This window comes from Nannospalax galili, unplaced genomic scaffold, assembly GCF_000622305.1.
Source record: "Nannospalax galili isolate Female #2095 unplaced genomic scaffold, S.galili_v1.0 scaffold31, whole genome shotgun sequence".
NCBI lineage: Eukaryota > Metazoa > Chordata > Mammalia > Rodentia > Spalacidae > Nannospalax > Nannospalax galili.
The window spans coordinates 1,677,463-1,694,611 of NW_008332149.1; the positions used below are offsets into that span (position 1 = coordinate 1,677,463).

The 17,149-nt window shown below is 46.9% G+C and overlaps 1 protein-coding gene across 1 annotated transcript in view; it reads right to left on the reverse strand.

Annotated features, from left to right (window-relative positions):
• Positions 1–7,846: 7,846 nt before the first annotated feature.
• The window catches only part of Btbd16 (BTB domain containing 16), a 46,159-nt gene continuing 36,856 nt past the window's right edge, over positions 7,847–17,149 (reverse strand). Inside the window, exons 10-15 of the mRNA XM_008827345.2 lie at positions 15,887–15,978; positions 13,964–14,046; positions 12,300–12,377; positions 11,250–11,348; positions 8,953–9,141; positions 7,847–7,925 (exon numbers count right to left, since the gene is read on the reverse strand). Of these exons, the coding sequence (XP_008825567.1) occupies positions 7,857–7,925; positions 8,953–9,141; positions 11,250–11,348; positions 12,300–12,377; positions 13,964–14,046; positions 15,887–15,978 (610 nt within the window). The 3' untranslated portion in view covers positions 7,847–7,856. The remainder of the gene's footprint in view (positions 7,926–8,952; positions 9,142–11,249; positions 11,349–12,299; positions 12,378–13,963; positions 14,047–15,886; positions 15,979–17,149) is intronic.

Here is a 17,149-nt window from a genome sequence, read left to right on the forward strand (position 1 = left end):
TTCACTTGCCCAAAGCTGGGCTCCTGCTTCGCAGGCTCAACCGCAGACAGCTCCTGAAGCTGCAGCTGGAAATACCAGAGGGACCCTGGGTCCAACCTTCTCATTCTGCCCCAGGGGGAGCAGGTCCCAAGAAGTACCCAAGCCTGCATGGCATTGATCTGGACCTTTAACAATTACAAAATGATTCCAAGCAACAAGTGAGGAACAGGAATAAATCTATCAAGTGTTTAAAATGTGATATGTGTTAGGTGCTTGACAAATCATTAATACTACCAGCTACAGATTGAATTCTGAGAAACTCAGAGTGTTAGCTGATTTATCTAAGGCCACACAGCCAGTAAGATGCAGAGCTAGGACTCAAACCCAGGTCGGCTCCATTCCTGACCCTAAGAATTGCTATACACGAAATGAATCCCAGACCAACTTGCCAGACAAATCCTTACTCCAGGCCCTTGCAGGCTCATCAGGAGGTGAATGATAAGAGAATCAAGCAGAGAGGTTTCGAATGCAGCACATATGATGTGACACCATCCAGTGCCCATGGCACCTGCTTTGGGTGTTGTAACCGTGGGTGGGGAGATGTCTTAAAATCCTAGTCTATAAAGCACCCCTCATAGAGCTTGTGAGATCCTCTTGAGAATTTTTTGACTCAAAACTTATACTTCCCAAGTTTAGAGTGGGACTGAAGCCCGATGAAATGGCCATTTCACTCTCAGCCATTAAGCAAGGAGGACCGGCTTGAGGTGGTGAGTGTTCTAGTTTCCTTTCTGTTCCTGTGACTAAATGCTCTGACTAAAACCAACCTAGAGAAGGAAAGGACTTGTGTGGCTGACACTTCAGGTCACAGTCCATCATCCAGGGAAGCCAGGGCAGGAGCTCAAGCAGGAGCTTGAAGCCAAAACCATAGACTGAAGTGTCTTTCCAGCTGGCTTGTTCACAGGCTCATCCTGACCTAACTTTTTTTTTTTTTAATTTTACTTATTTTTATTTTCTGTGTATGAGTGTATCGCCTGCATGTGTATAAGTGCACCCTTGTCGTGCAATGCCTCGGTGGTCAGAAAAGTGCATCGGGTTTCCCTGGAACTGGAGTTAAGGATGGTATTCTAGTTTATTTCTCCATTGCTGTGACAAAATACTCTGACAAATACCAACTTGGGGAGGAAAGAGTTTATTTGGCTTACATCTCCTGGGTCACAGTTCATCAGGAGGAAGCCCAAGATAGCAACTCAGGGCAGGAACCTAGAGGCAGGAGTTGGCTCAAAGGAATGCTCCTTATTGGTTTGCTACCCTGACCCATGCTCACCCTGCTTTCGTATACAATAGAAGACCACCTGCCCAGGGATGGCACCACCCACAGTGGCCTGGACCCTTCCACATCACTCAATAATCAAGAAGGTGCCCCACAGACATGGCCACAGGCCAGTCCAATGGAGGCAATTCCCCACCCGAGGCTCCCTCAACCCAGGTGTGTCAAGTTGACATACTAAAGCTATCCAACATAACTGACCCTTTGTCAGTTTGACACACAAACACATCACTATTAAAACATAACCTTTCCATTTCTTGTCCCCAAGATATGATGTTAATATCACAACATAAGACAGTACAACCTTCAAAGTCCCACAGTCCTTAAAAAAAAAATCCAAACACAGGGCTGGAGAGATGGCTCAGCAGTTAAGAGCACTGACTGCTCTTGCAGAGGATGCGGGTTCGATTCCCAACACCCACATGGTGGCTACAAACCATCCTTAACTCCAGTTCCAAGGGAATCCAAAGGCCTCTTCTGCCCTCCGTGGTATTGTACGACACGGGTGCACTCACCTACATGCAGGCAATACACTCATACACATTAAAAAAAAAAAAAATCCAAACACTTAAAAGGTTCATAGTCTCTTAAAATCTCTTAACCATGGGCTCCTGTAAAATCCAAAACAAGTACTGTCTTATTTCAAAGGGAAGAATCAGGCACACCTAAGCAAAACCTAAATCCAGCAAAGTAGCTCAAGGCTGGACATCTGGGATTCACTCACGATCTTCTGGGCTCCAAAGGGTTTTGGCAGCTCCACTTCTCTGACTCTGTCGTCCACAGCACACACAGCTTGTCCCACAGACCCCGGCCAGCTCCATTCCACACCTACTGCTGTTCTTGGTGGTCGTCCCATGGTCCCAGCATCTCTAAAAAGCTGGGGTCTCCACTGAAACTGAGGCTACACCCTCACCAATGGCCTCTTCTTGGGGTCCAAAGCCTCAGAGTCTCTCCATGACCCCTTCAATCCTGGGGTCTTAACTGCAACTGAAGCTGCACTTTCACCTATGGCCTTTCCTGGCCTCTGCGTGCCAAACCTCAGCTGCTCTCTGTGACCCCTTCACACTTTCCACACCAGAACCATGCAGGAGACTCTTACACATTACCGAGTCCTGCTTCCAGCTAGAGATGGAGGCTCAGGCCCCTCTCAACCACAGCTTCTGTGTGTGGACCCTGAGGAAACACTTCCCATAAGACCTCACCACGCTGATGCTGGTCTCTTCTTACAGCTGATTTTTCAGCCCCAACTAACCAGCATCAATTGTGCCAGTAAAGCAAAAGTTTTGCTTCAGGTTCTGGTCTCAATCACAGCTGATTCTTCAGCTCTAGCGGACCAGAACCCACAGATTCTCAATTCAAAATATCAAACAGCACTGATAGTCTCTGCTTCCCTTTGAAGCTTCACAAGCCAGGCCTCCGTCGTCCACAACTCTTTGAGCATAACTGTTCCAAGCTCCACAGCAACAAACTCTAAGCACTCAATGGCTTTTCCAGCCCAAAGTTCTGAAGACTTCCACAATCCTCCTAAGAACACCTAGGTCAGGTCTGTCACAGACCTCTGCTACCAATTTCTGTTCTCCTTTGTTTCTCCATTGCTATGACAAAATACTCTGACCAATACCAACTTGGGGAGGAAAGAGTTTATTTGGCTTACATCTCCTGGGTCACAGTTCATCAGGGAGCCCAAGGTAGGAACTCAGGGCAGGAACCTAGAGGCAGGAGTTGGATCAAAGGAATGCTCCTTATTGGCTTGCTACCCTGACCCATGCTCACCCTGCTTTCGTACACAATAGACCACCTGCCCAGGGATGGCACCACCCACAGTGGGCTGGACTCTCCCACATCACTCAATAATCAAAAAGGTGCCCCACAGACATGGCCACAGGCAAGTCCAATGGAGGCAATTCCCCAATTGAGGCTCCCTCAACCCAGGTGTGTCAAGTTGACATACTAAAGCTATCCAGAACAGATGGTTCTTAGCTGCTATGTGAGTGCTGAGAATCCAACCCAGGTCCTCTGCAAGAACAGTCTGTGCTCTTAACCCCTGAGTCATCTCTCCTGCCCCTGAGCTCACTTTCTAATATAGCCCAGTACCACCTGCCTAGGGAATGGTCCTCCCCTACCAGTGGACTGGGCCCTCCTGCATTGATTAACAAGATAATCCCCCACAGACATACCCCAGGGCAATCTGATCTCTAGACTGTGTCAGGTTGACAGTAAAAGCTAACTAGGACTGGGAGTTTTTCCAAGTTGCAAATTTTAGCCACTGGAATTCTCTCAAGTTTGAGGTCTACTGCACCCTCTAGTGGGCTGGGTTGGATTCTGGGAATTATAGCAAATGGTTCTCCCACAGGAAGAGCTTTCTTATTTATTGTATTAGAGGAAATTTATTTCTTCTTCTTCTCAGGGTGTAATGAAACAGATCCCTAAGCTTGTTTTTAGTTTTGGGGGTGTTTTTCTGGCATTGTGTAAGGAAGACAAATGTGTTTTCAGCACAGTGAAAATCCCCACTGAGGAATGGAAGCTTCTGGACTGGAGTCCTCTCTAGCATCACCCACAGACCTCCTGCACTACAAATCGCATAATCCATTTTGAATGGAAAGGAAACTACGTGCAAAACAATGCCAGAGGGTCTGTTCCCAACCCCCAGTGACAGCAGTTCCCTCTAGTCTGTTATCTTTTTATATTTTCTGTTCTTCAACAACCTGTGAGACTTTGTAGAAGGAGCACTGATGTTCTAAGAAGTGAGACTATTGTGCTTGTCTGATAAACTGCAGCCCTAGGAAAATGTGGGTGACTCTCTGAGCCTTGCCGTTGGATGAAAGTGTTGCAGCTCCAAAAAATGCCTGTGATGGTTGATGGATTGCCACCTTCACAGGATCTAGAATCGGCTAGGGGACAAGCCTCTGGGTGTGTTGGTCAGAGAGTTTCTAGATTTGGTTGAGGTGGGAAGCCCACCCTAAATGTGGGGAACATTGTTTCAGGCGTTGGGGTCCAGACTGAATGAAAAAGAGAAAGTGCCAGCACTCATCTCTCTCTGCTTCCTGACTGCAGATGCCGCGTGACCAGCTGCCTCCGGCTCCTGCTGCCCTGCCCTGCCTTCCCACTGTGACCGGCTGTACCCTCAGTCTGTGAGCCAAAAGAAACTTTTCTTCACTTAAGTTGCTTCTTGTCAGGTGTTTGGTCATAGTCAGAAGAAAAACAACTAATACAATGCTCAGGGTGTGCGCTTCTGTTTGTAAAGTAATCCGACTCAGTGGTCAAACTAGTTGGTAGGATGGAAGTCTGGGCAGTGTTTGTCTGGATGCAGGATGCTTGGGTGGGGCTGGCTGGGGCATTCAGGGCCTGATCATGTTCTGTTTTGTAGTTTTTCTTTTTATTTATTTTTATTCTTTTTATGAGAGCTTTTTACACAACCTTGGCTGGCCTAGAACTCAATACGTAGACCAGCCTAGCCTTGAACTCACAGAGATCTCCCTGCCTCTACCGCCTGAGTGCTGGTTTTGAGGTGTGGGTCACCTTGCCTGGCTCTGTTTGGTTTTGATCTGCGTACTGGTCACATAAGTATTCGTTCACCTTATGACAGTTCATTCATCTACAATACAGTGGGTTCTTTTGCCATTGGTTTTGAGTTTTTAAAACATTGCATGAGAACCTTATTTGTCTGGGTTACAGAGCATTTATGGGGCTATGACACCTTTTTGCTTTAGTAAGTGCCTCATTGGTCCTCATTCTAATCTGGACTATGGAGGCCATATTTTCTAACACCCACCCCATTAGTCACATCTCCAACCCTATCCCCCTTTCTGTGTAGCCTGAATAATATAAACTATCCTGAGGGTTCAAGCAGAATAAATACAATATGGAGAACCAGTCATACAGGTGAAGCAAAATCTGGGAGGCCATGCAAGGAGAACAGTGCAACCAGAACCAACCATGAAGGAGTCCCCCACCACAGGGGCTGAGAGAACACAGATTGATAGTATCGAAACAGGGACCAGAGTCCTGTGCTGATGGATGAGATGGTGGCAGGAGGCTGCTGGGTGAGAACTAGGGTGGCAAATGGAGGTGTTGTACCCCATCCACTGGACCCCAAAAAACCACCGAGGACCCAACACACCAAAATGCAAAAGCAAAGGTTTATGGTTTATTCGGGCTTAAGCTCAGGCTCTCAGACCTCACCAACTCAACGGATCCGTGCTGAGAGCCCAGAGTAAGGGAGAGTGGAGCCTTTTATAGGTTTTAGACAAAGGGGAGTGGGGGAGATACCGAAGATACATTTTGGTTGGTTCAAGGAGCCCGCGCGCCCCAACATATTTTTAAACCGATTGGATGTATAAGATGCAGCCCTGGAAGTTTCTTATTGGTAGGTGCTATTCTCAGGGCTGTGGAATGTGCTGACTGTTACCTGTGGGGCCAGGAGTCTCTGTTTTTACCTTATAGGGCAGTTTTTATGCTCAGGCTTGCTTAATCTGTAGTTTCCTGGAAGGGGGGTGGGGAATAGCAGGCGGGGGTCAGGGCATGCCAGGGCATGTCTAGGCATGTCTAAAGCAGCAGCCAAGCATTTTACAGAAGCTAAAAGAGCAATTAGTGGGGGTCTGGAGGGATTGGGGGCTAGTGGGTGAATGAAGAGGGTCTCAGGGTTCTACAGAGGTACCAGAGCAAGCTGGGGCCACAGCTCCTACAGGAAGATGTCCTGAAGGCCCAGAGGTGACAGCTGCCCCAGCTTTTCCCTTCTCTCCAGCCGCCATCACTGCTTCCCATTGGCTGAACTCGGTCAGGAACAGCAGTGAGAAGGCATGGGACACAGGAGGGAGGAGACAGACCTGCAAGCAGGCTCCCAAAGTGCAGCTCCTTTGCTCGGATTCTTCCCCCAGGGCCACTTTCTTACCTTTCCCAAAGCCCTTCTCCCTCTCGGGATCCTCTGCTGCGAAGGAGGTGCCGTCAGCTGTGTGCCACTCCAATCCCCCTCCACCGGGGCCATTAGACTAAGCATACCTACCTCAGTGTCTGCACAGCACCCTCAACTCTGCACATTCCTAAAGACAATAGGTGACAGAGTGGGAGACACACCCTAAAGTGACCCTTGGTACAATCCTCTCTTTTAGGAAAGGGTGGAGCATGTGACTGACTTCTAATCTGGATAATAGAACAGAGGAGACAGGATATCTTTCCTATGACTCCAGTGCACTGCTGGGGCCCTTAGTCATACAGCAGCAAGAAGATGAAGCTGCCATCAACCTGAGTGAACTTGGACCTGGATTCTTCCCGGGCATGTTTTTGGATCAGAACAGAGGTGGACTGCCACTAAACTATAGTGTGGGACCCTGAGTACAGGACTCGTGACAGACGCTGTGGCTGAGTTTCTCAACCAGAAAAACTATGGACTAGTAAGTACAGTGGGGCTGGGGAGACGGCTCAGTTGGTGAAGTGCTTGTGTACCAGCATCCCCAGAATCCTTGTGAAAAAGTCAGGCATGATGGACACGCATATACTTCCAGGGCTGGGAAAGTGGAGACAAGCACATCCCTGGAGCTTGCTGGCCAGTCAGCCTAGTCCAGTCAGTGAGCACCAAGCCATGAGAGACCCTGTATTGAAAGAAAGAGGTGGACAGTGACTGAGGAACAGTACCTGAGGTTGACTGCTGGCCACCACATATATGCATACCCACATACACACACACACAGACACAGACACACATGCTGTATTAATATACACGTAACACTACATCTATGCATACTGTATTTATACACACACACACACACACTGTATCTATTACACATGCACCATATCTACATATGTACCCATACATGTTATATTTATAAACACATACACATTGTAGCTATACACACACACATACTTACACACTGGATCTATACAGGCATCCATATATACACTGTAGCTACACACACACACACACACACACTCTATATCTACACAGGCACTCATACATGCTATATTTATACACACATATACACATGCACACAGTGTATCTACACATACACAAAGTACATGTGGTTTTAGGCCACTACGACTGTGGGACTTTGTTACACTACAAAAGAAAACTAATTCACAAAGTGGGAAGGGAAGTGTGCTACCCACTTAAGTGCCCAAGCCACCCAGTCCCTTTTACAAAGGTGGGATGGTAAGCCGATCCAAGCCTTGTAATTGCTTCCCTCCTTACTCATGCTCTAGCTTAGCCAGAGCTGCTAGGGACAACTTGGGTCAGGAGTCAGGTGCATTGCTCCGAAGCCCTGCAGCTGGGGGCCAGGTGGGGTGGGGCTGCAGTATGGGAAAGTATTGATGTTCCAGTTGGACTCTGGAAACCTGTAGGTGTTCCTGCCCAGGCCCAAGAGACTGGATTCGGGGTGATCTGTGACCAAGGATGCAAGTGGACTTGTGGCTGTGGTGCCTTTCGCTGCCATGGGACACATACGTGGATAGAAGCACAAGCCGCTGAACACTGGGCTCCCCTCTTTAATGTCATTTTATTTCCTCTCATGAATGGGTGGCAGGGGAGGAGGGATCCAATAGATTCCTCTGGAAACTGTCAAGATACGGGGAAGATGAAAGCAAAATTTGCATAGATTGGGATGCCCGCAGTTTGGATTTTCAAGACCTAAAACATGAAACAAAACAGAGCATATGGGACTTTAAGAACAAGACCACTATACCAATGATTTCAGAAGCGGGTGGTTCCCAACCCTGGCTACACATCAGAATGGCTCACTGAGGGGCATAAGTAAATGATATCTCAGATATAGATACAGTGAATGCCTACATCTCACAGGTGCAGCTTAGGAGTTGCCATAAGGCCCCAGCTGCATACCCACGCAGCTCTCGCCAATCAAAGTGAAGCACATCTCCAGCCCTGAAATCTCCTTTAAAATTAAAAGGGGAGGCCCTCACCAGCCTAGCCTCTGCCACACCCCACAAGGGGAAGGCCGTGGGGAGTCCAGTCTCACAGGAAGAACCTTTGGAGGCATTTATAATAATTAAAACCCAGGTCCCATCCTTGGGTCATTTGGGACCACCACTTGTGTGGTCTCCTGGTCTCTAGCAACGGCATGTCAACACCCCAGGTCATTCTAATGTGCTCTCAGGGTCAGTACCAAGAAGGACTCTGTGGTTTTGTGGCACAGCCCCATTCCTAGCAGGGCACCAGCAGAATCCCCAACCTTGAATGAACTTGCAGACTAAAGAGATCCTCCTTGGTTTGGGGGTCTTTTGAGACTGTGGCCAGCTACCAAGTATGCCCTGTGGCTGGCACCACTCGGGTTGAAGGGCTCCATCCTCTTGGGTAAGCCAGAGGGAGGCAGGGGGCCTGGGAAGGGTTTCAGTGGTACTGATGGATTATGCCTGGGTACCAGAGGAAGTGATGGTACCAACCACACCCCACTGAGCCTCCCCATGCCTATGCACACAAATACCTCCTCCTGACATTTACAAAACGGGTCGGCCATGACCCTGATCTGATTTTTGTAGAATTATTAGTAACCACCAGAGCCGTGATAATCCTAAAACAATGGAACGTGGGCTTCCTGTAGATCACTGGCCATTTGAAGCCAGGTGTCCCCAGAAGTGGGTGAGGGAGGGAAGGAGCAAAGAGGAACAAGAGAGAAGGGGAAGGCCAAGGGGACACTCACATGGCTTTTGCAGCCCGGCTTGAGGAACCCAAACTTCTGTGTGATCTGGTTGGTCCTGAACTCCTGCCACCTGCCATCCACCAGTGTCTGGGCTCTGATCTCATACCTCACCAGGCGCTGGGCTCTCAAGCTGATGGCACTGTGCTCACAGATGGGGGAGGGGCACTCCAAGTCTGTATGTTTTATTCTCTGCAAAGAGAGTCACCCATCCCATGAGCCCTGTGACCAGGGTGACCAGAGCTAGCAAACTGAGTTCCTGACACACGGACTTTCTACTCTGTGTGACACACGGCCTTTCTATTCTGTGTGCACAGACAGCAAGAGGACATTCCCCCACGGCATCATTTCCTGGGGCCATTGCCTGAATCCAGTGACACAGAGCCCTTGCCATATGCAAACCATTTCCAACAGACATCAAATCAAACATTAAATCAAGCCTCTTTGTCACTCTGCTGGAATCGAAACTTCAACATAATATACTTAGGGGACTATGGACTGGTGGTGATATGTAATTCATCTTTTCCATCAGTAAAATTCGTTAGGGAGATACCTTAGGGTCTGGTGACCAAGAATGGAGGCCTCAGGAATAAGTGACTTGCTCTGGGACACATTGAAAAGTAGTGGCAAAACTGGGACTCAAATTCAGATTTGGGGGCTGGAGAGATGGCTCAGTGGTTAAGAGCACTGGCTGCTCTTGAAGAAGACCCTGGTTCGAATCCCAGTACCCACATGGTGGGTAACATCCATCCATAACTCCAGTTCCAGGGGATCTGACACCCTCTTCTGTCCTCTGTGGGCATTTCACAGCATAGGTTCACTTATGTACACGCAGGCAATATATTCGTGTACATAAAATAATAAATAAAATATTAAAAAGGACCCAGATTTTATAATTTGCTCATTCATTCATTTACTCATCCATCTATTCAGTCAGTCAGTCAATTGTTTAAAGTTCCCCAGCAGGGCTGGAGAGATAGCTCAGTGGTTAAGAGCAATGGCTGTTCTTGCGGAAGACCCAGGTTCAAATCCCACCACCCACATGGCAGCTAACAAACATCCGTAACTCCAGTTACAGGGGATCTGACTCCCTCTTCTGTCCTCTGAGAGCACTTCACGATATGGGTGCCCTTAAATCCATGCAGGCAATACACTCATACACATAAGATAAAAATACTAAGTAAAGCCGGGTGTGGTGGCACATGCCTTTAATCCCAGCACTCGGGAGGCAGAGGCAGGTGGATCTCTGTGAGTTCAAGTCCAGCCTGGTTTACATAATGAGTTCTAAGCCAGCTGGGGCTACAAGGAAACCCTGTCTCAAAAAGACAAAAAAAAAAAAAACCTAAGTAAAATTTTTTTGAAAAATAGTTCTCCGAGATCTAGGTAGTAACCGATGGTAGTAATGAGAAGCAGAATGAGATGTGATTTCTCAGGAGGCTTGCTGTTTAGAGAGGAGAGATTTCTAAGCAAACGTAGAAATGGAAATGGAACCCAGCACTTCACCACCATCATCATCAACACAAATGTAGGGAGTAGGGATGGAATGTAGCTCAGTGCTTCACACGCAAGAGGCCCTAAGTTCCATCCTCAGTACCCACAAGCAAATAAAGCAAAAATGTGCAAGGCTTCTCTGTCCGGCCTGTTCCAAGCTCTTTGCACAAATTAACATATTTAATACTCTGAGGAAGGTCCTGTTATTTTCTTCATCCTTTTTTTAAAATTATTGTTTTGATTTTTAAGATTTATTATTTTTATTTTATGTGTATGAGTGTATTGCCTGCTTGTATGTGAGTGCACCCGTCCGTGTCTTGCAATGCCGCAGAGGTCAGAAGAGGGCTTCGGAGTCCCCTGGAACTGGAGTTAAGGACGGTTCATTGCCACCATGTGGGTGCTGGGAATCGAACCTGGGTCCTCTGCAAGAGCAGTCAGTGCCCTTAACTGCTAAGCCATCTCTCCAGCCCCTATTGTCTTCATCTTATGGGCAAGAGGTTCATGGGACTTGCCGAGCTCATTCAGTTAGCCAGGCAGTCTGACTAAAACTCCCTGACCTTAATAGTCATCTCCCATCTCTCCCGAGGGCTCACAAGAGCACTGAGAAGTCGCCTCAGATGCCCCACACACCCATCTGCTGTGCCATTCTAAGCAGGCTTGTCCCCTCCTCCTCTTGTTGGCCTGTCACCTCCACAAGGAGTGACCACAGGCAAAGTATCACTTATAAACTGATTCCTACTAATTCCTTATGGTTCATCTACCCTAAGTGGCTGTTTCAGAGAGATCCCTTTCCTGTGCTCCCTCCTTACCTGCATAGAAAAACTGTAAGAGGTAGCGTCCTGTTTGATTCCCTTTATCTCAAAGAAGTATCCATATATAGAAATCTTTTCTGAATAAGTGGTGTATTCCTACAATGGGAAAGAAAAGCATCCAGGTGAAGGGAGACGCCATCAGTATTCACAGGCAAGAGGACACAGCAAAACTAATTCTAGTGACAACCAGGGTGTCTACTGACAACTGACTGATATTGTCACTACTCAGGAACAACTTCTGAGTTCTACCAACACTTGTAGTTACTATTTTTCATGCTGCTTTGTGAGGAAAATAAGTTAGGTGCTGTGGTCTTAAATGACCTGTGGGCTGCAACCCTTTGCAACAAAGCATCTTGTTCCAATCAGGTGGGCCTATGAGGTATGCTATACTCATGGTACTTGTAAAAAGTCCCGGCCCCACTTTGGTGGGTCTCTGCAACCAGGTGATTGAACCAGAGCGTCTCTCAGAAGATGGACTTGAAACACAAATTCTTTTCAGATCCCTTCTAATTGCCTTTAAAGAAGTCAGACAGGAGCATTTAAAAAAATGTATCTATCACAGCAAATCCAAGATAGAGTACAGCCACCAACTCCACACCCTGTCCTGTGACTGACTACTTCACCCTGGAGCTCCTTGGCCCACCACTGTTTGATTCTGAGACCCACTGAAATAACTACCCATAATGAGGTAACTTCAACAAACATGCACTTGAGAGTGGAGATGTTGAACCTTTGGCAGCTATCCGTCTTTGTGGGGAAAAGAGGTCAACTCATGGTTTCCTCGAACTTTCTTGCTTTTAAAATGAAAAAAAATCTTGAATCCTAGGAAAACTCTTCCATTCTGATCACCCTAGTGGGAAAATTTGGGCCACACACATCAGATTACTGACCAACCTATCCTGCCCTCTTTCTTATGAGCTTTATTTCCTAGGAGCTTGCTGGATCTACTATCAGAGGTCAGAGTAATCATGGGTATCCCTACAGAGCTCCTTCACTTAGCATAGGAGGGACCTTCCCTTCCCCTTGTTTGGGTTGAATTTTCAGTACCAGTCTAAAGAGTAGCCCGAACCTCACAGCCTGGGTAGAAAGATCTTTCAGATGGACCATGTTGCCTCCGCTCTCCAGCTGAAAGGGAAAGGCACACAATTCACCTGGTGCACAGACAGGAATATCTCTTACCATTCACTTCTGGATCCTCAGACCCCATGGTACCAGGAAGAAAGTCCCGTCTTCAGATATTTATTGAAAACCTACTATATCCAAGTACTGTTCCCAGTGCTTTCAAATGATGCAGTGAAGAGAGAAAAAAGTGCTAAGCAGTGTAGCCAGGGTAATATAATGTGTACATCACTAGCATCATCATGGGGCCAAGAATGGCCATGGTCCCAAATTCAAGAACAAGGCAGGCTCCTGCAATGCCATTGCAGAGTGAGGGTTGGGCAGTGCGGTGTGTATCTCAGGAGCATAATGCTGACAACCTAGCGTGACAGGAAGGACCTGGGCAGAGTCAGAGGGTGGAAAGATGGAGCTGGGGACTTCCTCAGGGTCAGCTTCTTTGGGTGCTTTTAGAGCACAGTTCTGAGTTATGTCCCAGAGAAGTGTTTTCCATAGAGTCATCGTGTTCAGGGAGTAAGGCGCTTGGAGCACGGCCTCGCACAACACAATAAGAACTTGTAGAGACAGCTGAATTTTAACTCGTGACTCATGCTTCAGAACTCAAACACTGCCTGCTTCATCTCTGAGAATGTACCATTGGAAACCCACATGAAGAACGACAGTTTGCATAGACAGTTCACAAAGGGAACACGTGGAAAAACATTCATGTTTACCAGTAATAAAGGAAGTGCATGTCTAAAGATGAAATGCCATTGCTCCATCTCAATGAACAAAAATGATTTGAAATTAAAACGCTCCACTCTGCCAAGTGTGTATATAGTGAGGCAAGTAAATCTCTTTCTAGGGGCAGAGAAGTTTGGTCCCAACATTTATTATTCACAAAGGGGACACGTGGAAAAACATTCGTGTTTACCAGTAATAAAGGAAGTGCATGTCTAAAGACGAAATGCCATTGCTCCATCTCAATGAACAAAAATGATTTGAAATTAAAACGCTCCACTCTGCCAAGTGTGTATATAGTGAGGCAAGTAAATCTCTTTCTAGGGGCAGAGAAGTTTGGTCCCAACATTTATTAATATGTATCATGAACGAAGTGCACATCCTGTATTGTAGCGCCAGCATGTCTACTGTTGAGACTCCCCTACAAAAAAGTAATTCAAAGTATAACAAAATAAACTATTATGTGACAGTGTGCTCCCTATTGAAAGGCAGTAGATATAATGGAGTGTTAACTGTAGTTGTCCTCTTTGGGTGATGGTCTGAGGGTAATTATTTTCTTTCTCTTTCCCTGTAGTTTGAATATTTTCAGTAATAAGCACATGTTACATTTGTAGGTGATACTTGTAGGTAGGACCTGGGTTTAGAGAAATGCATGATCAGAGCTCCTCCATCCTTAATGCCCTGAGCACATGGATGCCATGCTAGGCCTCCTCTGCCTCCCCATCCAGGTCAGCTCCCTGCTTCCCTGGAGGAGGATCCGGATATGCCCTGATCTCAGAGGCCCAGAGGTTTCAAATGCAGAACACATCTCCAGAAAAAGGAAAGTCAGGGAGGCAAGACAATTTGCGCATTGCTTCCTTGCAGAGCCGACTCACTGCGTGGTAATGGTTGGCTGCAACCTGGACCAGCCAGGATTCGGGGAAGAAGTTGATGTGCCTTAACTCCTCCAGATCCTTGCCTTAGAAAAGCAAAAGGAAAACGGGAGCATGGTTACAGCTTCTTCATAACCCAACCTCGGAAGTGACTCACTTAGAGGAAGAGAAAGAGACACTGGGCACCCAGGAAAGAGAAAGGGCTGGTCTCTTGTAAGTTTTGGTTGGTAAGATGGGAAAAAGACATTTTAGAGCCACTGTGGTTGTATTCAGGATCCATTTCTTTTATACTCCAAATTTATTCTTAAAAAAAAAAAAAACTTACAGAGCCCAGGAGATGGCTCAGTTTGCAAATGTGAGAACTGGCATTTGGATCCCCAGCACCCATGTAAAATGCTGGGTGGGCATGATGACCCACCTGTAACCCCAGGGTTGGGGAGGCAGAGACAGGAGCCCTGAAGCAAGCTGGGTAGCTAGACCAGATGAATCCATTGGCCCCAGGTTCAGTGATAGAGCCTACCTCAATACGTAAGGTGAGATTGATCAAAGAAGACACTATATCAACTTTTGGCCTAAATACACGCACACACACACACACACACACACACACACACACACACACACACACACACATTCATTTTTATCAGTTCTGTTTCTTTAGAGGACCTTCAAAGGAACAAATGAATCACTTCAAATTGCAATCCTAATTTCAATAAGAAAATTTCTGTGCTATATACCATTTTTTAAAGTTTGAGTTAAATTATATTATTTATTTATTTTTTGTCTTTTTGAGACAGGGGCTCCCTCTAGTCCCAGCTGGCCTAGGACTCACTATGTAGACCAGGCTGGTCTTCAACTCACAGAGATCTGTCTCTGTTTCTTGAGTGTTAGAAAGGTGTGGTCCACCACATCCAGCTTAAATTTTAAAAAATCGGCTTCTGTTTTAATTTTTCCTCATTTTCCCCCTAAGTCTCCATTCCCAGAGTCCATAAGGTTTGTGTGAGTTATAGAACAGGCTCTTTCACAACTAAGTGCTCCAGTCCCCTGGCTATAGTCCTGCTTGGCTGGATTTGAAATATTATCAGTGTCACTGTAGTCTCTAGAAGCAACTTGAGCAAAGCTACCTTGACTCCATCAGCCAGTCCTGAGTTTTCCAGCTACTATCCCACCTGCATAGCCACAAATGGCTTTGAAACAGTTCTCAAGAATCCTTCTAGGTAGCTGGGTGCGATGGCGCACACCTTTAGTCCCAGCACTCAGGAGGCAGAGGCAGAGGATCTCTGTGAGTTCAAGGCCAGCCTGGTCTACATAGTGAGTTCTAGACCAGCTATCTCAGTGGATGGACTCCTGGACTGCACACAACATGCACCCTAGTATTTTTCTCCTCTTTCCAAATCACAGTTGCCTTCTGTGTACCCAGACCATATGAGACCCAGAAAACAAAAGCCTGGCTTAGGGGTACAGACCTGGAGTTTGGGGATGCATTGAATAATATCTCTCAAATGTATTCAAGTGAAGAATTTGTTTCCAGTATATGCAATGAAAGAAACATTATATCAATTTGTAAGAAATTGTTCTGACATATGTCAAAAGGGGGAATTGAAAGCACTATGGCCAAGCCTGTTGTGCCACATCAGTTTGGCCAGTTTAAAGCCCCACAAATTACCGTTGGTGCCCCTCCTGGTCTTTGCTTCACATTTATTTCAATAGACTCAGTGTTTTGAGTATGCATGCCAGGAGGGGACGGGGAATAGAAGTTGGGATTGATATGCTTAGCCTGAGTGTGTTGGAAAGCCAAGAGAGACTAACCCACAGACGGGTGGAAAGGGTAGAGCCAGGATGAGCTATGCATTGCAAAGTAGGCCACAACCTGAGTATCAGTTGATAAACCCTTCTAAAGAACCAAGGTCACATGGGAGCACTTACCGCTGGTGATACCATGCAGCCGCAGGCAAAGGAACAGTGGCATCCAGCTCTGGCCTATGTCCTGCTCCAGGAAGCAGCACTTCTTGGGAAAGCTGAGCAGAGGCAAGGAGAACAGGTTTTCGGAAACTTCTCTGGAATGACCTAAGGCCTGAAAGCCATGACCTGGAGGCTGGTGGTTTCCCCAGCAGGCCCAGACGGGGCCCGGGTCACTCTGGGGTACATAGAGAATATGGGGAAGCTTAGCTAATATAACCAGGTGAGGGGTTGTATTCCCCTCTACCTCTGAGCTGTGCACATGGTAGGTGCCCAGCACACATACTAAATGACTGACAGTGACATCTGTCATGCACACAGGATTTCAATCTATTTTTTGAGTTTCACAGACCTCCTGTGGAACAGAGAAGGCAAGCATCATCAGCTCCATTTTACAGAATTAAAACTGAGCCTCAGCTGGGCTTTGAACTTGGGATGTCTGACCCTTCCTTTATAGATGTTGTAGTAAGAATCAAATTAGACCCTTCAGAAGCATTTTCTGGTTGAATTAGGAAGGAAAGGAGAGAGGGCGTGCGGGCCTCTCCTTCACCGTGAGCTCAGCTATAGCCAGTGTCAATGCTTAGTGCTGATCAGTTGCCACAAAGGCTGAAGGTCAGGGCTGGCTGCAGACGATCAGAACCCTCCAGGGAGGACATGCACATGCAGACATGCATTCACCACCCTCATTTTGAAACAATTTCCATCATAAAATGGTCATTTTTCACACACAATGAGGACATTGGAGGATAATTTTTTCAAGTCTTTTTGGAAATGCAAATTCAGTCCCTTGAGGCAGATCCTGCAGAAGACCAACCAAGGGCAAATTTAGAGTCCTTATTTAACATTTGTTTGTTTATTTATTTATTTATTTATTTAGGAGCAGGTGCATGCCACTGTGCATGTGTGGAGGTCAAAGGACATCTTGTCAGAATCAGTTCTCTCCTTCCACTATGTAGATTGAAGGGATCAAGCTGAGGTCACTGGGCTTGTAGCAAGGACCTTTGCCCGCTGAGTCACCTGTTCCACTTTCAAGAGTCTTTTGCTGTGAACCAAGAACCCAAATCATATACTGCTCCAGGTGGACCAGGTGCACCTTTGGCCCTATGTCCTGCCTCTGTTGGGGAACCTGCCCAGAATCATTACTGTTCAGGAGACCTGGGGCTCCTAGGACTCTCCAGGTCCTCTGTATGCCAGTAGTCCCAGTAGATAAGCCTCGGGGGGGGGGGGGGG